Source organism: Jaculus jaculus, chromosome 16, assembly GCF_020740685.1.
Source record: "Jaculus jaculus isolate mJacJac1 chromosome 16, mJacJac1.mat.Y.cur, whole genome shotgun sequence".
Lineage (NCBI taxonomy): Eukaryota > Metazoa > Chordata > Mammalia > Rodentia > Dipodidae > Jaculus > Jaculus jaculus.
In genome coordinates this window covers 30,837,217-30,861,684 of record NC_059117.1, presented here as the reverse complement: position 1 = coordinate 30,861,684, position 24,468 = coordinate 30,837,217, and the positions used below count along the sequence as shown (strand labels likewise).

General features: G+C 36.8%; 1 protein-coding gene across 5 annotated transcripts in view; it reads left to right on the top strand.

The window, feature by feature from the left end:
• Nucleotides 1–16,428, top strand: part of Snx13 (sorting nexin 13) — a 140,811-nt gene extending 124,383 nt beyond the window's left edge. For 4 of the 5 annotated variants that reach the window (XM_004652838.3, XM_004652837.3, XM_045135751.1 and 1 more), the window contains 7 exons: nucleotides 1,922–2,032; nucleotides 2,944–3,105; nucleotides 5,145–5,216; nucleotides 7,967–8,112; nucleotides 8,350–8,418; nucleotides 10,150–10,262; nucleotides 13,067–16,428. In XM_004652838.3, the coding sequence (XP_004652895.1) occupies nucleotides 1,922–2,032; nucleotides 2,944–3,105; nucleotides 5,145–5,216; nucleotides 7,967–8,112; nucleotides 8,350–8,418; nucleotides 10,150–10,262; nucleotides 13,067–13,314 (921 nt within the window). In that variant the 3' untranslated portion in view covers nucleotides 13,315–16,428. The remainder of the gene's footprint in view (nucleotides 1–1,921; nucleotides 2,033–2,943; nucleotides 3,106–5,144; nucleotides 5,217–7,966; nucleotides 8,113–8,349; nucleotides 8,419–10,149; nucleotides 10,263–13,066) is intronic. The other variant, XM_045135750.1, reaches the window with a different exon arrangement.
• The last annotated feature ends 8,040 nt before the right edge of the window (nucleotides 16,429–24,468 follow it).

Here is a 24,468-nt window from a genome sequence, read left to right as displayed (position 1 = left end):
ATAATGGTTTCCTTATGGTACAAAAGGTTTTTAGTTTCATGAGATCCCACTGGATGATTGTTTGCCTTATTTCTTGGACAACCAGGATCCTATTCCAAAAACCCTTTCCAATACCTGTGCCTTGAAATGTTCAATGAATTTCCAGCCTTGTATTCCAGTCCGTAATCCATATGGAGATGATTTTTGTGCTGGGTGAGAAATGAGGGCCTAGTTTCATTTCTCAAGCAGATATCTAATTTTTGTAATACCATTCGTTGAAAATGCTCTTTGTCTAGTTTATTTTTTAGCATCTTTGTCAAAAACCAGGTGGCTATGGTAACATGGATGGATACCTGCATCCTGTGTTCTCTTCTATTGTGTGTTCTTGTGCCAGGACTCTGCTGTTTTTTATTCCTGTGGTTCTGGAGTAGAGCATGACATCAGCTGTGCTGATAGGCCAATTGCTGGGAATAGCTTGTAATAGTGCTAGCCACATTTGTGGAGTGTATCAAATGTGACATGTAGTGTAATCTAATTTTTAAAATTTCTGTAGTCTGTGATTTAACTTATTTGAGAATGTAGTCTTCATATTTAGCTCAATATGTACAATGTACACACTTGTTTCAGAATACTGTAAACAGATGATTGAATGGTACATGAGACAATTAAATGTTCCCAATTTAATTCTTAGTAGTTCTTCATGTTGTATTAAAAACTGGACTTATAGTCCCAGATAAATAAATAAATGTAGCTGTTTCCCATTGCCCAGAATAATTCTAAGACTTAGATAATCGTAGAATAATTTGAGAGGAGTGGATCTGAAAATCTCTGTCACAAGGACAAACAGTTTGATCTTTGAAAATAGCAAAATATATTACATTTCTCAAGTTACTTATTGCATAAGCTGTTAGAACTGTTAGAAATATGTTTTAGACCTGTATACCCAGGTGCTAGATGGAATAATAAGTTCCCTTTTCAGTTTTGTATCCTAGCTATTAGTTTATAGATTTTTCACATGCTTTAGAAAAGACATCAGGCTTATAGTGTTCCATTGGAGCTCCTCTAAGCCAGAGGTCCACAATCTATAGACTGCAGGTGCTAGCCACCTGCCACCTGGTTTGGGCTGAGTTGTATTGGAGCACAGTCCGATTGTCTGCTGTCTATCAAGCAGCAGAGATAAGTAGCTACCTGGCTGTTACAGAAAAGTTTGCTAACCCCTGCTTTAGAGTTTATTGAAATTTAGCTGATATACTGGGTATTTTATTTGGAAGATTTTTTTCTTTTACTCTTTTCTTCTCTATTCATAACTATGACTAGATTTGTTGACAAATATAGTTGTAGTGCCCTGTTGTTATTATGAACTGAAAGTACAACAAAAATGTAAATTCCTGCCATTCCTAATTTCTTTCCTCTCTTTCCTTAAAGCTGAATATGTGAGTGTCATATTGGCAAGATCTTCATCAAGCATTTACTTCTTTTAAAGTACCTATTTTTGGTCCCTTAATATCTATATCAGTTATTTATAAGATTTAGAAAATTATGTTTTCCAGAGGTGATACTCAATGTTTTTTCATGTTACAGTTCTGTACTTTTTAGCTCATGAATTCAGTATATTAGTTGCACTAAAGAAACTAAGCTATGATGTTGAGTTAATTGGTAATTGTGAAAACAATATATTGTTTGCCACTTCTTTAGAACACTTGAAAGTTTTTGTTTGAATTATTGGTTATATGTTCTGTATCCTAACATTCTATTTCATTGATATGTGGATATCCAGTTTTCTAATGTGTATCTTCTTAATATAAATGCTAAGACCACAAAATGGGCAGATCAAAGAAAGTGTAGAGTTGAAATATTTCACCTTCTTAACTTGTAGTGACATGAAAGTACAAGCAGTAACCCTCTCTCTTATCAGTTTAATGTACCTTCTCTTCTGTGTTAGTTATTATTAGCTCCTGAAATGCTGAAAGCATCTCCAGCACTGGCTCACTGTGTGTATGATTTCCTTGAGAACAAAGCCTACAGCAAAGGGAAGGGGGATTTTGCTCGCAAGGTAAGCAAGCAGGGAAGTTTCAGTTTTGGTCTACCTGCTTCTATACTTTTCTTTGTCATGAAAGAAAAATCCAGGGGCTGGAACAATGTCTTAGTGGTTAAGGTGCTTGCCTATGAAGCCTAAGGACCCAGGTTCAATTCCCCAGTACCCATGTAAGCCAGATACACAGGTGGCACATGCATCTGGAATTTATTTGTAGTGACTGAAGGCCCTGGTGCATCCATTCTCTCCCCCCCCTTCTCTCTAACTCTTTCTCATTCTCTCTCTCTCAAATAAGTGAATAAACATTTATGTAAATAAAAATATTTAAAAAATACAGATGTACATTTTTTAAGATGAAACAGTGTTAGTGAGTTCTCAATGGCAGGCATGCCCTCTCTGCTTTATGCCATGTGCAAAATCAGAGCACCTCCCTTATGCAAAAGTGTTCTTAGCACAGTTTTCTTATGTGGGTGTTCTTAGTATAAGCTCTAAGGCCAGAAAATAGAACAGTATGAAGTATTTTCTTACTGAAAGTGTGTGTATCATAGAATTATTTTTAAAAAGAAATCTTAAGTAATTATCAGTTATTTCAGCTTTCTGTTTGTTTTGCATGCTTGCTTTCTTGTTATCTATTTAACTATCTGACTATGTAGTAGCTATTCCCACATGCATCACTTTATTAAGAAAAGTGAAAGCTTATATTCCTTTATGACAGTAACTCAGTCAGTCAAATGTTTAATTTATATATGTGATTGTACAGATGCATTTTAAGACACACCAGTGATAATACTTTTAAAATGTGATGGCATAACATTAACTGGAACATCATTTTATCTTTTCATGTGTTGCATTCTGTATTTTCTCAGGCTTCTGTGTTGAGTTACAAATGTAATATGAAGTCACTGATAACAACACCTTTTTCTCTTTAGATGGACACTTTTGTAAATCCACTTCGCAATTCTATGAGGAATGTTTCCAATGCAGTTAAATCCCTTCCTGACAGCTTGGCAGAAGGAATGACTAAAATGTCAGACAACATGGGCAAAATGTCAGAAAGATTAGGTCAAGATATAAAGCAATCATTTTTTAAGGTAAGGCACTTTGAGTGATATCTAAGGCAAACTATTTTTTTATGTTTATATTTTACTTCATTTGCAAGAGTAACCTCTTTACCATATAAAAATCCCTCTATGCTGGAAAGCCAAACCAACAAAGAGGTATGAGTTTATGTGTTATGGCCAGGTTTCTAGACCTCATAGATAGTCACACTTTTATTCACTATAAGGACAAAACACATGGGAGAAGGTATTCTCTCTCTCTCTCTTTCTCTCTCTCTCTCTGTCTCTCTCTCTGTGGGTGTGTGTGTATTGGCTTTTTTCTTTTTTCTTTTTAGATTTATTAGTGGGGAGGAGAGAGAGATTGGTTGCACCAGGGCCTCCAGCCACTGCAAACAAACTCCATATGTATGCACTCCCTTGTGCATCTGGCTTATGCGGGTATTGGAGAATCGAACCGAGGTCCTTTGGCTTTGCAGGCAAATTCCTTAACTATCTCTCCAGCCCTCTGTGCATATTTTTAATATAGTTGTGTTAGCCAGCTTGTCATTACTATGACATAATGCCTGTGCTGATCATCTTAAAAAGAAAAATTGTTTTCAGTTAAAGTTTCAGTTGGGCCTACAACAATGCTCCTCATAGTTTGGAGCATGTGGTATATTAACCTATTGGCTGGAGTGGGGAAGAAAGAAGCAAAGAGGGGCCAAGGCACCCGTACCCCCTTCGAAGGCTCCCCCTTAACATCCTAACTTCCCTCCACTAGACTCCACCTCTTAAAAGTTCTGCTGCCTGTCAATAGTGCCAACTCATGTCCTAACTTCCTTCCACTTGATTGCCTCTTAAAAGTTCTGGAACCTATCAATAGTGCCAACTCATAGTGCTGGGGAGCAAGCCTTCAACAGTTTAATTAACATTTACCATCCAGACCACAACACCTAATGTACTGAACTTCTGTCCCAAGCCTGCACACACAGTCTGAAAACTTGTAAAGCTAAAGAAAACATTCCAGTCACAATCACATGTTTTATAAATCTAGTCAACCTGTTTTGTTTTTCTGTTTGTTTGTTTTTTGGAACACACACACACACACAAAATCTAGTCATCAGCCTCCGGTGTTATGGTACAGATATTTAAAATTGGTAAAGCTAATATTTGTACTGTTTTACTCTATTCTACAATTTTCATTCTATAATACTGTAAATTTCTTCACAAGAAGTTGTATTTGCAAATGAGTTACATCAATACTCACTCATGAACCGTTTTTATCTTTTACTTTTTTTTTATTATTTCAAAGTGACAGAGAGAGAAATAAGCAGGTAGAGAGGGAATGGGTATGCCAGGGTCTCCAGCCACTGCAAATGAACTCCAGACACATGCTCCCCCTTGTGCATCTGGCTAATGTGGGTCATGGGGTCCTTAGACTTCACAGGCAAGTGCTTAACCACTAAGCCATCTCTCCAGCCCCGTTTTTGTCTTGTTAACTGTGGGAAAGGACACTAACATGGAAAAGAGTTCCACCTTTGTTGACAGCTACTTGCACTGTGTACTAATATTTATTGAATATTCTAAGGCTTTTTTGTCCAGTAGCTTTGAGGGGTTAAAATAGCTGACCTTGGTAGTCCTTTCTATACTGTCAGACGTCTTAAAGTGACTTTAGTCTTTCCCTTCTTCTTTTGCACTATCAAACAGTTGATTAATTCCTTAAACCTATTGACATGCAATCAAAAGACCTTTATGGTAAAAGATCTGAACTCTGTTTTGTGCCTATATTACAAAGTATGTGGCCTTCATGTCACTTTTTCAAGATCTGTTTTTGTTTTATTCTTGTACAAAGTATGAGAGTGTGACTAAGGAATTTCTCCTTCCAACTCAAAGTTAATTCTTTTTTAAAAGTTAAAAAACCCTTTGAGTGATTAAAGAAGCACTCTTATATTTGGTTTCAAATTCTAATGTTAAATTCACTATAGATTTAACCAAAACTCACACCCAGTGCTGAAGCTTATTTTGGTTTATGGCAGTGTGTATTCTTTTACTTAGGCTGTACCGTACCCACTCTTTATGTCTTCTGTGTTTAGGTGCCTCCTTTAATTACTAAGACTGACTCAGATCCTGAGCACTGCCGGGTCTCGGCTCAACTTGATGATAATGTAAGTGAACATAATAGTTGAAGTTGCCAGATCATATCTGTGTGTGTGTGTGTGCGCGTGCGCATGCGTGCGCATGTGCACACACACACACACACTTCACATTAACATTCTTTGTTAAGCTTGGTAAATTGGATTGAAAATGTTAATGTACTTTGCACTCTAATCAAAAGAAACAGTTATCAGTACTCCAAAAAAATCCCTATGTTCCCTTCCTGTCAAAGCCCTCCCTCCCACCAGGTATGAATCATTATACTAAATTTTACCCTGCAAACAAGGCAGTAAATGATATACTCCTTTAAGTCACCTTGCTCAGCATTGTGGGGTTCTTTCACATGGTGGTGTTTGAGTGCTCTTGAGCTCCTATGGCTTCATAATATTTCACCTTGGCACAACTTATTGATAGCTATGCATATGCACGTCTTATAATTGAAGAGTAATTACACAATTATTTTTTAAATTATTTATTTGCAAGTGTATGTGTGTGAATGTGGGTTTGTATGGGTGTGCCAGCACCTGTTGTTGCTGCAGAGGTACACCAGATGATTGTACCACTTTTTGTGTGTAGCTCACTTGGTTAGTTTGGGAATTCAACCTAGACCAGCAGGATTTGCAAGCAAGCACCTTAAACTACTGAGCCCAATAAGTACACATTTCTACACCTAGGAGTTAAAGTTTCAAGTCAGAGAATATGCATAAATACAGGTGTTTAGTAGGCACTACAAAATATTTTTGAAAATTTTGCCACTGAGTTTTTTTACTTCAGTCATCTGGTTGTGGATCCACATTGCTCTGAGTACTATCAAGGTGCTGAGCCCTCTTCATATTGATTGTGTGCCTGGTGTCCTGTCTAGTGTGCCTATTTAAGTCCTTTTCCCATTTATTGTTGACTTAGAGGTCTTGTTATTACTATTTTTTTGGAATTAATGAGAGTGCATTATGTAATCAGGTATGTATTCTTTGTCAGATATACATACATGCATACATTCATATATATGTACATGCCGTAGCTTTTACTCTGGTTACTGCAATCTGTGCCTACTCAAGGATAACAAAGATGTTCTCGTTTTTAATTTATTTGTGCGTGTGTGTGTGTGTATATGAGAGATTGAGAGTTGGGGGAGAATAAGCATGCTGGGGTCCCTTGCTGCTGCAAATGAACTGCAGACATATGTGCCAGTTTGTACATCTACCTTTCTGTGGATACTGAGGATAAAACTCGAACTCGAGCCATCAGACTTTCCAGGCAGCACCCTTTGTAACCACTGAGCATCTCTCCAGCCTGATGTTGTATTGGGATATTCTTTAGAAACATTTTTTCCTTTACCATGCCAGCATTTCAATTTGTAGTCAGTCTGCAATTGATGTGTGTGCAGTGAGGCTGGGTTAGCTGAGCCCAGCACAGTGTAGTGGAAGGCCCTCTGAGCACATGCATCTGCTTAGGCTCTCCTCTGTTCTCAGATCTGGCTCTTACATCAGTTGTAACCACCACCCCTCATTTTCTAACAGCATTTCTTCATAATAAACTGTCTTAAGTAATATCTTTTTGTTTCTTCAAAATTATTTTTGAATGCTTTCCAATTTATCCTTTGTAATATCCATAATATCGTGTCATACCCTTTGTTATGCAAGCTTTACAGTTTATCTATTTAAAAAATGTCCTTTGTTACTTACTCATGTAAATACACTTTACCAGAGAATGGAGCAGTATTTATTTTGCCTCACAATAAAATGTGTCTCCATCTCCCCTCTAGTTTGTTGAAGGCATAAGTCTCAATTTTTGGAGTGGAAATACACCATGAAATGCTTACACCATGATAATGAAAAATGTAAAGCCCATATTTTTTAAAGTGATTAGAATGAATGGTAAGGGTGAAAGCTTATAAAGCTAATGGCAGTTATTTGCAGTCCTAAGTCAGTAATTGTTTTCTACTATATACATACTTATTTCACATCATATGCATTCCAGTTACCCTCCATTACACTGTGTTTTATTGATTTTATACTCCCATAATAAAAGTAAACTAATTTGAGTTGTTAAAAAAATAAAAGAAAATTTTGTAGTAAAATACACCATTTGCTTACAGTATTAACTTAGTTGTGTGCTCAATTGAGTCTTAGTTTTTTTCTAAAAATATCTAAATATATGTGACTTATTAAGCAAACAAAACACATTCTGTCTGCTAAATACAGATAATAAGAATTTTTATTCTTATGAGAAAAATAGACCAGTAAGTCAGTAGTAGGCCTAGCATTACTTTATTAGACTAGTATAGCCTTCATTAAAGTTACCAAAGAGAAATTCTTTCAAGAATTCTTTCACGACTTTCAAGCTTTTTAAAAAATACAACCTTAGGATTTGCTGATCATTATAATGTCATAAAATTCTATATTCTATAAAATTACTGTCAGATGCTTTCATGAATCATAATGAAATGACAACCTATTATTTTGCTGTAATTTTTTTTTTTTTTTTCCTTTTTTGAGGCAGCGTCTCTCTCTAACCAGGCTGATGTGGAACTCATTCTGTAGCTCAGGCTGTTCTTGAACTCATGGGGATCATCTACCTCAGCCTCCAGAATGCCAGCGTTAAAGGCTTGAGCTAATACTTTTGGCTTTGAAATGTCAGTTTATACAGGTTATAACCCTTTTCTGACTTGATACAGTGCACCGGTCATTTCATAATAGTAACCTTGCATGGTAGCTATCTAACACCAATAATCTTATTCTGATTGCTTCTCATGTTTTCTCAGGTGGATGACAACATTCCACTCAGGGTAATGCTACTTCTAATGGATGAAGTATTCGACTTGAAAGAGAGAAATCAGTGGTTGCGAAGGAATATAAAAAACTTGCTTCAACAGCTTATTAGAGCTACATATGGTGACACTATTAATAGGTACTGTTCTTTTTGTCTTTTTTTAATTTACCTACTTAGAGTCTGATTTTAGTTAGTTTTAAAATTTTGCTTAAGTAAATATATTGCTCAACTTTGATGGCATAATTTTGTCTCTGAACCTTTTGAGGTTATTGGAACAGTCTCTTCTCTTTAACGACGTCCTGCTCTATGAAACTCATTTTTGTTTAATCACGTTTTAAGGTTTAAGCTTACTCATCCAAATCTTTTCACTTTTAGAAAAATAGTTGATCATGTTGACTGGATGACCTCACCGGAGCAAGTTGCCGACTCAGTGAAACGTTTCAGGTATATCTTAAGACACAGTCATCTCTCAGGTAGTACAGAGTTTAGCATTGTTACAATTCACTAACATGTAACTTTCACTATGTGTGTTTCCTTCCTGGTCATAATGTGGGCCGTGACAGCAAAGGCTTGGAAGAATTATATTTGTTCTATGGACCTTTTGTTCTTTATTACTGTTTAAGATGGTAATTTAGTGTTTATCATAGTACAATAACTCTAAAATGATTGAAATATTGGCATAGAATGCTGTATATGGTGATACATACCTGCAATTCTATACTTGAGGGGAAAAAGCAAAAGGATGGAGAGCTAAAGGTCAGTCTCAACTGCATAGCAAGTGCAAGGGCCAACCTTGTCTACACGAGATGATCTTATCTTCAAAAATTAAAACAGATAAAAAAGAGAGATGTTAGCATATCATGTAATTAAATACATCCAAATTGTGGAGATTATATTTTTCTAAGTTGTACTTAACTCTATTTTAAGTGAAAGACTTTAGTAAAAAGTCTTTGTTTATGGCCTGATTTTTAATTGAATACTTGAAAATAACACAAACTAATTATCATTAGCACATTATTCATATGTTCATGCTACAAAATATTATTGAGGCACAAGTGGGAGTGGCAGAATGGGAAATGTGATGCAGCTTCTTCAGAAGAGGACAGATAGTGGAGAAAAAAAACCTCAGCCTATAAAATGACGAGGAGAAATTCGGAGTAGCATGTGCTTTGGAGATAAGAAAAGGGACTTGTCAATATTGAACACTAACTGTACTTGACCTTTTTTTCTGATTTTTATCCTAATTTTTCAGGTAGGTATTTTTGTCTTTATTTTGTTAGAATGAAATTGAAGATTGGAAAAGGAATTTTCTTTAAGGCTGTGAATGGAAATTGAGGAATGTGGCTTTTCTGCTTTGAAACTTTCTCCTTTCAGTAGTTGAATTGCTTGCCCGACTTTTCTCACTTTAATTGAGCCTAAGGTGTGGTCTTCTGTATCTGTGCTCCCCAGCTTTTGCCTCAAACTGGAATCACCTGGGGAGCATGAACAGCACCCATCTCCCTTGTCCAGAGATGGCTGTGCTAATCAGTCAGGTGGAAGGTCTTAAGAGTAGGGTTTTTTAAAGTCCAAGGTGCTCCTAATGTAAGGTTAGGAACAATTCCAGAGAATTTTGTTCCCTCCCACCAATTCCATCCTGATGCCTTTGGAGCAAACAGTAGAGGGCAGGAATGAAGCACTCTGAAAGCCAAGGGAGGATGGGTGATATGTATGTCATTTACATTGTGGGCATCAAATGTGGTCTGTGTTGGTGGAGTTAGAAGGGGAGTGGAGAGACTTAACTCAGGTAGAGTCGCTTTTGACCTCTGAGGTATCCATATCCAAGATTCTGTGGGTGCTATTTGGATGGCATGTTCAGTTAATAAACATCCAGTTTTGAGTTTAAATGCCTGTCATATGTCTATATATTCCATAGTGTTGTCTCTGCTAGTATTTATGAACTCCCAGAGGGCAGATTTTACCTCTTAATTTCCCTGTGTGTGTCCTGGTATATGTGAAAACCTAGTCCTGCACTGTTGTTGTTGAATATCAGGATATAAAATTTTATGGAATGCTTATATAAAATTTTGGATTGTTTTTCTGTTTGAGTTGATGTTTACTATAGAAATTTAAAATTACTTCATCAGCTTATATCATTAGAAAATGAAAATATTTACAAAATTCATTCACTCTTCATAGAGATGCATTTTGGCCAAATGGCATTTTAGCAGAGACTATTCCATGCAGAGATAAAGCTATTCGAATGAGAACAAGAATAGCAGGAAAAACGAAATTACTTGCAATCATGCCAGGTGAGTAATCATGTTTGATTGAAACCTCATCACTTTGTGGTGCTTCTAAACTCTTGGTATTTATCATGTTACTTTAGCTAATTTTTATTGTGCTAGCTACCGTGTAATAGTGTTCTGTCTACCAGGCATAGTGCTACATGCTTCTCATACGTTCTTCGCAGGAGAATCTCCTACAGTTCTATAAAACAAGTCACTGTTAGTAATACAGTGTCACGTGTGTGGAAACAAGCTCAGGGTCATCACTCCAAGATTTTTAGCTAGTAAGTGACAGGACTCTGACTCATCTTTGAATGATTTGAAAGCTTTTTCCTTTTACCACTTCATTCTGCTGCCTTGAGACATTTTGAAGATATCGTTTTGAAGTAAAAAGAGTATGTGACAGATGAATATACTAATTTAAATGAAAGGTCTGGATTTTTTGTGAGGAGTGTTCTACTTGGGAGAACATGAGCCAGTTTACATAGAGACAAATGATTTGTCATTTACTAATCTTTATTCATTAAAGCATAACACTAAAGGGAACATACATTTTGTTGGCCTGACTTGAGTTATTTAAGATAGAGATACATTACTAACCTAGTCTGGGTTTGTCTTGTCTTTCTATTCCCAGTAAGGGAGGCTGTGTAAGGACCAGTGGGTTTTTTGTGACTAATAGACAATGATGGTGGTTTTAGCCCTTTTTCAGCCTAGATAGTAAAAGAAGCACCTAGCCATGTTTCACTTGTACATTAATTATAGATGAAAAGAATAAAAAACAATATTTATAAGTTCAGTAATATAAGGATTTACCTGTTCTTAAAATTTTGTTTTATTTTTACTTTTTTTTTTTTTTTTTTGAGATAGAGTCTCATACTGTAGCTCAGGCTGGTTTGGGAATCATGGCAATCCTCCTGCCTCACACTCCCAAGTGCTGAGATTATGGATATGAATGCTCATCCCCAGCTTGTTTTCTTATAACTTGAAATTGTATTTTCTTTTTATTTATTTGAGAGAGAGATACAGAAATAGGCAGGGAGGGAGAGAGAAAGAGAGAATGGGAATATCAGGGTCTCCAGCCACTGCACACAAACTCCAGGTGCATGCGCCACCTTGTGCATCTGGCTTATGTGGATACTGGGGCATCGAACTTGGGTCCTTTGGCTTTGCAAGCAAACTCTTAACCACTAAGACATCTCTCCAGCCCTTGAAATTGTATTTTCATCATAAAGCTTGAGTGTCCAGTTTTCTCTTCCATCAACTTAGAAATTTGACATTTGATTATTAATTTTTCCTCATGTGTGGTTGCATTTTGTGGTATAAAGCAGAGAAATAATGTTTTATAAAAATAAATGATAACTTAGGTTATTATTAATATGCTATTACAGTAAAGCAGATTATGCCATAGACTGACATTATTAAGCTGGAAGAAATCTTAATTCACTTAGTAGGTATTTATTCAAAATGTATTGTAGGTTAATAGTAGTATTTCTTGTATATTCCTTTATTTTCTTCTAGCTTACATTCTTACAACAAGCAAAACAAATACATAAAGCATAGTATGCTAAATAGAGGTAAGTTCTTAGGAAAAAATAAGGCATCAAAAGGAAATTGGCAGTCAGGTGAGGTGCCACTGTAAACAGTGTTGTCAAAGAATGCCTCACTCAGTACAAGTATGAAGACCTAAAGGAAGTGAGGGCAGATATGAAACTATGTGATTTTATATGCACATAATCCTGAACCTGTTTTCTGATAAAGTCATGTGTGTGCACTAAATTATTTTGTAGCCTTCTTAGGTACAAACATTTTAGAAGTTGGACATTCTTTTTTATTATTGTTGTTTTAGTTGGTATACAGAGATTTAGGTATAATTCCTTCAGGCAATTTAGTTTTGTTGGTTCCTGTCCTCCCTCCTATCTCTAACCTCTTCTCCCTGCCCATCACTACTCTCCCCTCCCACTATCTTCCCTCATTTTGTTCTTCTTTATGTTTGCTTTTGGTTGGTTTTGCTTTTACCTTTATAGGTTTTTCCTACATTTTCTCTTTATATATCCATTCTTGTAGAGATTATAAGCTAACACCTACGTATCAGAGAGAACATAGACATCTTTCTCAAACAACAAAATATTGCTTATACCCTTGGGGTCCTGATCAAGAATAATTCCAGGGTAATCATGTGTGGTTGTCCTTTATCTGTGGCATTACCCATGGTAAACTCCAAACTTTCTTGCTCCTAATAGTCATGGCATCTTTTTTACTTAGTCTCCACTTTATCTTATAGACATAACAAATTCAGTCAAACTGTTCTGCCCTCATTGCCTGTTGCTTTTGCATTTACTACTTGTTTGTTTGTGATATTCTTTGTACCAAGGAGAATGCTTCATCTCTTTGTTCCTGTCAGCATCCTGCTCAGCAAAATCTTCCACAGTCATTCTTTCCGTAAAAGGAATTTCCTTACTTTAAGCATCTGACTGAAGACTTAGAAATCCATACAGCTACAAGAACATTGGTTTTTAGAAATGCAAACTTAATAGATGAGGAAGTAGAGTCAGAGTGAGTCTTGCATGGGTATTACGATACAGTATTTTGACTGTAATTTGGAACTACGATGCTGTATTGTCTTCTGGTGTGTGTTGTCTGGATGGAGGGAAGATGTTGACTTGCACAAGGTATTATTACAATATAGAACTGGAACTCATTAACTAAATTCTTAAGACTTAGGAGTTAATCTGGTATACTTCATATGTTTCAATGGAAATCATAATTGAGGTGTGCATTTCCTATGTGTGTGAGTAATGAATTGAACCTATTTTACCCTCTTCACTTAGATGAATTGAAGCACATTATCGGAGCTGAGACAACACGGAAAGGTATTCTTCGTGTTTTTGAAATGTTTCAACACAACCAGCTAAATAGGAGAATGGTTTATGTTTTCTTGGAAGGCTTTTTAGAAACCTTATTTCCACAGTATAAATTCCGTGAACTATTCAACAAACTGCATTCACGGTCAAAGCAGATGCAGAAATATAAACAGAAACTTCAAACTACTCAAGCGCCTTCTTTACAGAAAAGGTGACACTCCAGTCTATGAAGCTGGTATTCATTTTGTCCAAGGCTAATGGTATGGACAGATCTTCTGGGGCTTAACTCATATACCGTTGTGTCTGCACCAGTCTTTTAGTGTCTCCAAATAGATTATTAGTACATCCATAAGACTGGTTCTTTTCATCCTTGTCTATAATCCAGCCACTACCAAGAGAGATTCCTGTGTCTTAAATGATGTGGTGCATACTCTGCAACCTTGAGAGAATACTGCCCCCACCTCATGCACGAATGGATCTCTTCCGTTTCAAAGTAATCAGCAGCATTTTCCAGCAACGACAAAGTGCCAGAGTACATGAGAGCCGAGGAAAGCACAAAGCAGTGGTTCACAGACAAATTGACTCATCTGCTAATAGTTGGGAACTATACGGTATATGGTTTGGAGAGATTTGTTTTCCAGAAAGATCTTGTAGGTCTGTGTCAGCATTTTGTATCATGTGAATTCGCCAGGTGAATGATCTTTGAAACAGCTGTTTCAGGTCTGGGACAAGTGACAGAATGCCCTGAAAGTATGAAATAACCCTGTCCCTGAATTACAGTTTTGTGGCATAAAGTAAAAGTATAAAATAAAACCAATCAAAACCAGAATTTGATTGGATTTCTTGTTCATTGGCATAAACTTTAATTGATTTATGTGCTGCAAGGGCTCTTCTCTGCCCGTATGGGACTCATCTGTTACTTTTCTTTTGGCATTCTGTGCAAAAGGAAGCATGTGGTAGCTCCCATTTAAGTTTCAGAATTATTAGTTTTGTCTTTTAACATATTACTGATTATACAGAAGGGAAATAATTTGTTGGAAGAACTGCCAAACACATTCTGTCCTTCTAAACATTGGAAATTAAAAGAAAAGAATACTCTAGTGAAAGTTACCATGTGATAATTTTAAATCGTATGATTTAGATTTGCCTTAGGTAACTGTAAAAATAGCAAATCAAAGGATTAATAAGCTTATTAGTCATATGTAAACATACAAATGCCTAATTCTATTGTGTATATATATGAAAATAAATAATAAAAACAGAACTGTACTATTTTTAAATATGCTTTTATTTATATTCTGCATAATGTAAAATTCTAAATAAAGCTAGTACATTAAACCCTTTGGAGTATACATGTAAGTCCCTAATCAAATTTTATACCAACAAGAAAAAAATGACTTTTCCAGTTTGGAAACCTCTGCATTTCCTAGTTTTCTCTCCATTTTATCGATCTGGGAAGTCCTTATATCCCATGTGTGCAGGATTCTGCATAGTTTTAAATACTTCCACTGATTAAGGGTTTGGATGTATTCACTTTTTGTTTTAAAATATTTAACACTAAATCCTTAAAATAGTGAAGCTACTTAATCAGACCACTGAGCCAATATGTATTAAAAGAATGTTTGGGTGCTTAAGATAAAGGGACAGAGTATTTGTATCCCAGTTATTTTGGGAGTTTTAAGACTGGAACAAGATATTAGTATCTTGTTTTCACTTAGGTCCTACTTACAAAGTAAAACCTGTTGACAGAATGAAGCCTTCCTTGAAAGTGTACACTCATATTTATTCATAACGCTGCTGTGCAGACATGTATTGTGCATATTCAGCATATATTGCATGTCTTCAGAACTTCACAAGTGAACTCCCTCCCATTGCAGCTTGCAAGTGAGAAAACATTCTGTTTCTCTGTTAAAAGAAATATTTCTTGGACTCAGTGTATCTCCTCCTGGCCATTGCTGTGCCCTGGCGCTGAAATGGGAAGTGTAGACTAGTGTGTAGGGAGCATCAGCATGGCCGTAAGTGCAATGATTTTCATGAATACCCTTGTCCATTTTGAGTGTTTTTTGACATGAATAAGGATATGCACAGAAGAATTAATGTAAGAGCCTAGTGTATACATGTGAAAATGCATTTCTGTGTAAAGTAAGAAAACTGGCTGTCAACCTGAGAAAAAAGGACATGTAAAATAGAAATTTTCCTACCAGCCCTGCAAGACAACTGCAAGCATACCAAAAATCTATTTGAGTAAATGGGTTTGTAAAGTAATTTTTGTTTAAAAGAGTTTATATTTCAAAAGCTGAGATGTCAGATGCTAATCTGTATGAACAGTGGTGCACACCTGTGCACATCCAGTGTTTTGCATCAGAGAGAGCCGTGGTCATGCTGAGCCTAGAGATGACTTTCTGAATGACTTGGTCAAACTGTGTAAAATATTTAACCTATAAGTCAAGTACAGTGTACTACGTTGAATAAAGTTACGGCATTCAATGCATTCTTGCATACATGAGTATGTATATGAAGAGGCTTTATGTCTTCTGATGTTCTGTTTCTGAATGTTTTTAAGTCAGTGGTGCCTTTAGGCAAGAATCTTCAAAATTAATCATTCTTTGGGTTTTTTTTTTTTTTGATTTTTCAGATAACATGTAAACTTCTTAGAAACCATCATAGTTTATTCACCTAAAATTGATTGTATGATTTAAGGATAGCACTTAGATGAGCATTTCCTATAATTAGGATGTTCCAAATAGTTGCTGAAAACAATTGTGCCATTGACCAATGGATGCACTTGGTTAGCCTTAATTTAAAACAAAAAGTTTCTGGAATAAATATTTCACTTTGCTCATTTTAAGTTTGTGCTGCTGGTGTTTTGAAAAAAAAAGTCAAACAGTTAAGTACTACCAGAAATTGTACATTTTTTTAAAATGAAGAATAATATAAATTTCACAATCTAAAATTTTAATTTTGTGCAATATTTTCATTTAATGCATGTGTATTTGAGTAATTGTAAAATAAATGAATTTTTAATGTTTTAAGATGTAGTTCAACTGTCTTCTTAACCCAACAACTTACATTCCGTTGTTGCTGCATCCTCTTATTTAAGGACTTGTTTTAAAAGTCTTTCTGTCACTCCTTATTAAAAAAAAACTTTTTAGTAGCATAATTTTCTTATAGGAGCATGGCTCCTGTATTACAAGGGAAAACTATAAAGAGCACATTTGAGGATTATAATTGTTAAAAGGATACCTTGTGCATATCATTGTACAGTAAGTGTCAATTGTGTGCCTGTCTATCAATACTTTCCTTCTTTAACAAAGGAAAAACAATCAGAATGTCAGTTATTTTATTAACTAAAAAAATTAGAATTTTTATTTGGTTTGTTTATGTTCTGTCTATTAGAAAATACTAATAAAATATTAACAAACACTTTTGTTGAATTTATTTGGAAATATATTTCTGCTTTTTAATGCTTTTTCAATAGTCTTGTTTTGCTTTCTCAAGGCAAGGACTCATTCTAACCCAGGCTGGCCTCAAACTCATAGTAATCCTCCTACCTCTGCCTCCCAAGTGCTGGGATTAATGGCATGCACCACCATGCCCGGCAGTAGTATATTTTAGTATCATTGTAAGGGATTATGGATGAGCTATTGTAATTAACTAAAATAATTTAATTTAATAAATCAAATAAATGGTTATCACAGTGTTAAGAAGTGGATGGGGGCTGGAGAGATGACTTAGCAGTTAAGGCATTTACCTGCCAAGCCATAAGACCCAGGTTTGATTCCCCAGGACCCACATAAATCAGATGCACAAGGTGGTACATGCATCTGGAGTTCGTTTGCAGTGACTGGATGCCCAGGTGTGCCCAATCTCTTTCTCTCCCTCACTCACCCTCTCTTTGCCTCCCCCCCCCACAAATAAATAAATATTTTTAAAAAATCGTGTTTTCCTGTTATAGAATAATACAGTATTTTCCAGACACGTAAATTTGACATTTTAAATTCATATTTTAAGCAATTTTAGACTTATTCTAGTCTAAAAGGCACTCATGAATAGGCCTGTTCATAGTTGGTCATAATTTTTATAGCCTTTTTGAAGCTAGATCCATAGACTTCTCAGAATCAGGTGTGATAGCACCCACCTCACCAAGGACTTACACATTTCTGAGAATGACATTGTCAAATATTGTTCCCTTTAAGATGTTCCCAAGTGAAAAGTTTTATGTTTTGTAGAACTGTCTACAGTACTATCCAAAATACCAAAATGTTCCTTCACAGTTAAAAATATTATATGAAAGGCTCTGAGAAATTTTCTCAAACTTACTTAACCATGGAATTGTGGCATAAAAAAATTTAGGGATCATGTCCCCAGTGTTAAGCTGGAAAATCTCTAGTAGATGAGAAACAAAAGTTGTAGCATCTTTAATTAGGGCATATAAACTGGACTGAATAAAGCCAATGGATTTGAGACACAAGACTTTTTTTTTTTCAACAGTTTCTTACATGTGTATATTTTTGGTGATATTCATCCCCTGCTACCTTTTCTTGTTTCCCTCACCTCCCTCTGGATGACTAGTCTGTTCCTACATTCATGTCTCTTTCTGTATGTGTGAGACTCAGTAAGTTTCTAGGGGTGTTTGCATGGGTGGGGAGTTATTTACCACAGCATGGGCAGCTTACCAGTTACTATGTCACTGAAGAAAATGTGTGCCCTCCATCTGCAAACACTGACTGCCAGTAGCTCCTCAAGAGGGGTAGGCATCATGATGGCATGTTGATCCCAATCAAATGTGTGGGTCTTCAACAGTTAACACAATTGCTTTGGGTTCATGCATACAGAAGCCATATTATGTCCTAAAGTCAGTGTTCCCTGAACCTTGGAGGGGGTGATACAGATGTCCCATTTAGGGATGAGCACTTGTTTTCATCCATTTGACCATATGAGTCTCTTCAGTAACCATCCTTCTCTGCAAAAAGAACATTCTCTGACCAAAGCTGAGAACATTGCTAACTGATGAGCATAAACATAAATATTTAGAACGTAGTTTGATGGGCAGACCATGTCCATTTAGCAAAACAATATGTCCCCATATAGGGTGTGTGAATTCCCTAGCTATTGAATTTTGACCATGTTTCCAGTACCAGGCATGAGTTCCCTTCTGTGGAGCAGGCCTCAAATCCAATCAGAAAACAGTTTCTCTTATTATTTTCATGTCACTATTTCATCTGTGGGCATATCTTGCCTGGCAGGTCAGTTATGTAGCATGCAGGGTCCACCATTGGGGTAGATTGTTGATAAAACTTTTCTTTCAGCAATCTGCATAGCACCTTCAGTATTATAAAAGTCAGCAGAAAGGATGCCTCTATCCATTTCCAGCTTGGGTGGTGTCTCAGCAGTAGGGTTTTACCATCTAGTTCTGGTGGGCAACCAGAAGCATTTGCAATAGTCTGTACTGTTTTGGAGACCTTTTTTTTTTTTTTTCAACCACTGTAAAATGTTCATTCTCTAGTGGGGAGGGGTAGGAGGATGGAACACATGGAAAGCTAACAGCTGCGATTATATAGCAGATGTTAGAGAGGCTCATGACTGAGTACCAGAATAAGTCAGTAGGGAGGATAGATTGTGTTTCAAGAGAAGTAGGAAAGCTATTTGCCATGGATATCATTAAAAATAGTAACTAGAAAATTCAAGGGGAAGAAATAAATATACATTTCAGTTTATAAAACGTTTGTCCTGGAGATTGACACCTGTCAGATAACGAAAAATTGCAGCAGCTAGAAAGAAAACTATCAACACAATATATGAGAAATGTATTAAATGTGATATATATATATATATATATATATATATATATATATATATGGTCGGTAACACTTTTTGCGTATTGACTAGAATGAAATGATAGATTCATGGGATGAAGGATAGGAGGAATGAAGCTTAAAGTTCCAAAGAGTCTCCCAAAGGAAGTCAAACACGATGCAGTTAATTCTCCCAGCAAGGAATCAGGACAAATTGTGACAAGTGCTCAAAACCAGGGAAGATCATTGAGACTTTGTGCTGAAGGCTTTGTGGGGCAGTCCCCTTCGTCGCTTTACTGCAAGTACAGACTCGAAAGCATGTCTTAGCATCAGTCATGGTTTGTTTTGGATAGGTTCTGCTTGTTTACTTTTACTAGTTTGGGTAATTGGTGGGCAGATCCCTAGAAATCTAATTCTCAGGCAGCTGGGAACAGGGGCTAACCCAGTCAGCAGACCTGTGTTCAAGGGCAGCAGTGAAGCTAGCTCAATCCAAGGTAGGAAGAAATGGGGAGTTACACATGAGTTTACTAAGATTTATTCTTGTGTTGAAGCCATACCTACAAGTGGAAACATGCTACCCACCCCCCCCCCAAATTAGATGTAGATAAAAGGAGAGAATGTTCAGTTGATTAGGATATCAGTATATATTGTAATCCAGGAAATGAGAGCGTTGACTTGCATTTCCAAGAAAGTCTACCAGAGTTAACACATAACACTTGATGGTCCTAGCAGTCACATGAAATGCCAATCTATTTGATGATCCAGTTTACAGGTGGAAAACTCTTAGAGGGAAGCTCAGTTGTCCAAAGTTTATGAACTAGGAAGTAGGGTCAGACTAAACTGATCCCAGGGGTCCTGGCTCTTGGATTTGTGTCATGATTTCTCAGCACAGGCACTTGGCATTTAGGGCTATATAATTCTTGTGGGAACTCTCCTAATAGCATCCCTGGGACCGAGGCCATAGGATAACACCAGTGGCACTCCTTTCCATATTTTGACAACCAAAAATACATCCAGACATTGCCAAAATGATGTCTGGTGTCAAAATTGCCCCAGCTGAGAAGCACTTTGCTCTCAGTACAAGCAAGATGAGGAGGGACTAAACATTTCAACTCTGGACATCTAAGAGTCTTTAAACGCCTAGCAAAATTGTGGCTTTCCTAGTAGAGATCATGTAAATAACTACCTTGAGTGGGGTGGGCTAAGGACAGTAAAACAAAGTGCTTGTCCTTGCCTTGCCTTCATGTCAGCCTTCCACAGCTGGGAGTGGTAGTCCCTGCATCCTCAAATAAATAAGGAAAGTTCATGAAGGTACTCGGGAGATTTGCAGTGAATGATGACATCAGAAAATCACTCTTTTGTTTCCCAGATTGATTAGTACCTGAACAACAGTGGTACTTACAAAAGTTGGGAGGCAAAAGTAGGAGGATCACCATGAGTTCAACGCCACACTGAGACTCCAGAGTGAATTCCAGAGAGAGACCCTACGTCAGGGACAAAAAGGGGTGGGGGGAGTGTATTTTTCTTTCAGTTAACTAGTATCCTTGAATAACTGCTACTTAAAAATTATTTTTCTTTCAGGTAAGTAGTATCCTTTTTATTTCTCATCTGTCCTAATGCCTGAAAAATCCTTTGTAGTCTTTGCCTTTCTAAAGTAGCAAACCTTCCTTAGTGCTTTTGACTCTGAGGTTTGTTTTCCTTTGACAGATGGTTTTCTGAGATGTCACATTGACAGGTGCCAGGATGACTTTACCTATGAAATGTCCCTCATTGGCCCTCGGAACACCTGGCCTCTCACCAGCAATGAGAGCTCATGGCCTTGTGGAGTGTCTCCTGGGTCTTCGTCCAGTCTGGTTCTGCTTTTGATTAGCACACACCTGCTTCATTTCATCAGTGGAAGCAGTGTTCAGAAGCCTGTGTCTGTGGTCTGTCTGACAGCTGTTTGTCTTGTTTGTCCAGCTTGAGGATTCTGATGAAAGCCTGGTAGGCCAACAACTGGTCTCACCTGGTGGGATTAAGCCATGCTTGTTGAAGCCTACACCAGTGCCTTCTGCAAGTGGTGAAATCATCCATGTTGTCTTACAAATTACCAGGAGCCTTAAAAAAAATATCAGGAAAGTCAATTTTGCTATTGATGGGAAGAAACAGCTTCTTGCAACTTTTCACATCCTCTACAACAAATCGGTAAGTTCCGTTATTTTTTTTTGGTGCATGGTGAAGTTGTAAAAGCGAGGCTATTTGTGTGTGTGTGTGTGTGTGTGTGTGTGTGTGTGTGTGTGTGTGTGTACATGCACGTATGCATACATAGTGATTATAAATGAAAAGCCTTTTGTTCTTCTAAAAGCCAAAAAATACCTTTTACAATCATTTCTTATGTAATCCTTATTTTTACAAGTGGCATATACCCACTTCATTGTCTCTCCACCTCTTCGTTGGACATAAAAATTAGTCATGTATAAGCAGTACTGAAGATAATTACAAAACAGATTAGCCATCAAATCAGAAAGGATACATGCAGAGATTTATGAAAATAATTGAAATTAGAGTCTGTATGCTAAGGGCTTACGGTGAACTTTCCTTGCCTTTTACAATGATATTGGTGAGAATGTCTGTGTGACAGGGAATGAGGCTGCAGATTGGGAGAGATTATATTCAGCTCTTTGGAGCATTGTGACTAGAGGCAACCTGAAGCATGTTGTGTAATTTGTCTTCCAAAAAAATAATCCTATTATTTAAAAAACGGACCAGATTAAAGTGGACAAAAGCTAGTGTTACAGCTGGGCATGGTGGTGCATGCCTTTAATCCCAGCTCTTGGGAGGCAGAGGTAGGAGGATCACTGTGAGTTCAAGGCTACCCTGAGACTACATAGTGAATTCCAGGTCAGCCTGGGCTAAAGAGAGACCCTACCTTGAAAAACTAAAAAAAAAAAAAAAAAAAAAAAAAGATAGTGTTACAAATAAAACATGCATGTATATGTACTGAAATTGGAAAGAAATTCACTAAACTCACTTAGGTGATCCAAAAGTTAAGATAAAACTCTTATTACATGGGCTTAGTGGTTAAGGCATTTGCCTGTGAAGCCTAACGACCTAGATTTGATTCCCCAAAACCTATCTAAGCCAGATGTACATGTTGCCACATATGTCTGGAGTTTGTTTGCATTGGCTGGAGGCCTTCACGCACCTATTCTCTCTCTCTCAATCTGCCTGTTTCTCTCTCAAATAAAATAAAACTCTTATCACATAATTATGAAATATTTTCTGCATGTGTTTATTGGTAGGTTTGCATGCCTTTGCTTATCTCTGGAGATAGATTTTAAGGGCTCATGAATTTTTTGCATTTTTCTTGGCAACAGTTCTCCAGTGTAATTCAAGCTTCCTTCCCTCAAATTTACAATCCTCCTTCCTCAACCTCCTAAGTCCTGTATTTACAAGCGTACATCACCATGCCTAGTGTGTTCTTTTGTTTGTTTGGTGGTGTTTTGGGTTTTTTGAGGTAGAGTTTCATTCTCTAGTCCAAGCTGACCTGGCATTCACTATGTAGTTTCAGGGTGTCCTCAAACTCACAGTGATCCTCCTACCTCTGCCTGCTGAGTGCTGGGATTAAAGGAATGAGCCACCACATCTGGCAGTGTGTCCTTTTAAATTTAAAGGAGACTGATTGACATAAAGAGACCTAGTAGGATTTATGTAAGTTTAAGAGAACCAAATAATTTTCTGAAAAAGTAAACACAAAAAGCCTAGTGAATAAGTTTGTTCAATGATTTAAGGACTTCTAAACACCTAGGAAAGAAGTTACATGGAAAAGCTTAACTATGATTTAAAATAATGGTCTTGATTGCCAGGTTACATGAAACAAAATTGTACATATGTTATCTATCTACTGCAGGAAGAATAATAATAGAATCAGCATTTTTAAATAAAATACAAAGTGTTTATAATTGCATGTGTAAGTATAGAGAAAAAGCTTAATATTGCTGAACAAAGTGAGTACTTGGATAAGTTAGATAGGTTTGATAATTCTGATTTAAAATAACCCTATGTCTTTGTCTTAATATGAAAAACAGTATCACTGTAAGATTTCTCATTATGTAAAACTTGGCTGTTCACATTGTGAAGCATGATCTGAACACTGTTTTCTCATGTGGCTTGAATGGTTTAAGTTATTTTTGTCTCCACAAAAGATTTTGAGATTATGAAAATATATTCAGCTAAATTGTTTTCACCTGGTAGTTATTCCCATAGAACATTTTGGAGTACGTGTCGACATTTTTTGATAATCGTAACTGGGGAAATTAGGTATTTTAATGGGCTGAGGCCAGAGATGTTATTAAGCTTCCTACTGTATCCTGAAGTAAAGAACAACCAGATCCATTTAATGTCAGCTGAACTGAAGTTGTGCAACCTGAATAATGAATCCACCAAAAAGAAAAAAGATGGTTCCTAGGGCTGTTGGAGAGATGGCTTAGTGGTTAAGGTGCTTGGCTGTGAATCCTAAGGACCCATGTTCAACTCTTCCAGATCCCACGTGAACCAGATGCACAAAGGTGAGGCAAGTGCAAGGTCACACGTGCCCACTAGATGGCACAAGCATCTGGAGTTAGATTGCAGTGGCTGAGGCCTGGCACACCAATTCTTTCTCCCTATCTCTCTCTAAATTTTTTTTTAATTTTAAAAAATGATCATTTATCTGAGATTATGCCTTCTAAGACATTGCCATACTGATACATAGTGCTTATCTTTAAAACGTGTATATGTTGTTGCAACCTTTAATTGTTAATAAAAAACTGTTGTTTGGATGTTGTATCAGTTTATTTTATCCATTCACTGTTGGAAGTCATTTGGGTTATTTGAAGGTTTGGTTGATTGTTGATAAAATTCATAGGCATTGTTGTATAATAAAGAATTTGACTAGCCTTTGTCTCTGCTTTCTAGGAGATGAACTCTAAATATTTCAGAAATGAGTGTCTTTTTTTTATTATGAGGTGAAATAGGATACCATCAACCATGTAATGAGGGAGCTGGGGCTTGGAGCCAGCTGACCTTGAGGAGAAGAGAGTATAGTGGAGGTTGAGTTTAGTCCTATACCTAATCAGTTGTGCCTGTGAAGTGAAACCCCAGTAAGTCAGCACAACTCAACATGCTATGTTCCCTGGTTGGAGAATACATCAGGGGTGCCTAATGGATATCGAAGAACAAAATTACAACAATCTTAATTTCAAAGATCTAACTGGCTTATCGTGGTAATTCATGAACCAGCCAGCATCCAGTCTACATAATCAAAAGGGTCTCCAAGGAGCTAGACCGGGCACAAAAGTTTGAAAGGCAGGAGAATGCAAAGGGTAGATCAGACAGTGAAGAGCATGGTTATATTAAGATTGTTTTCCATGTGAGTGTAAACAGAGCATCAAACCTTAGAAGTAGACAGCCTAGATTTCAGTTTGGTGATGGGGAACATTAGTATATGGGGTCTGCTGCCTTTTCTTTAACAACAGTGACACCCCAATTCTACAGGAAGAACTTTTGGAAGCTTTTTCATAACCTTCTGTGCTATCTTTGGCTGGTTCTTTGTGT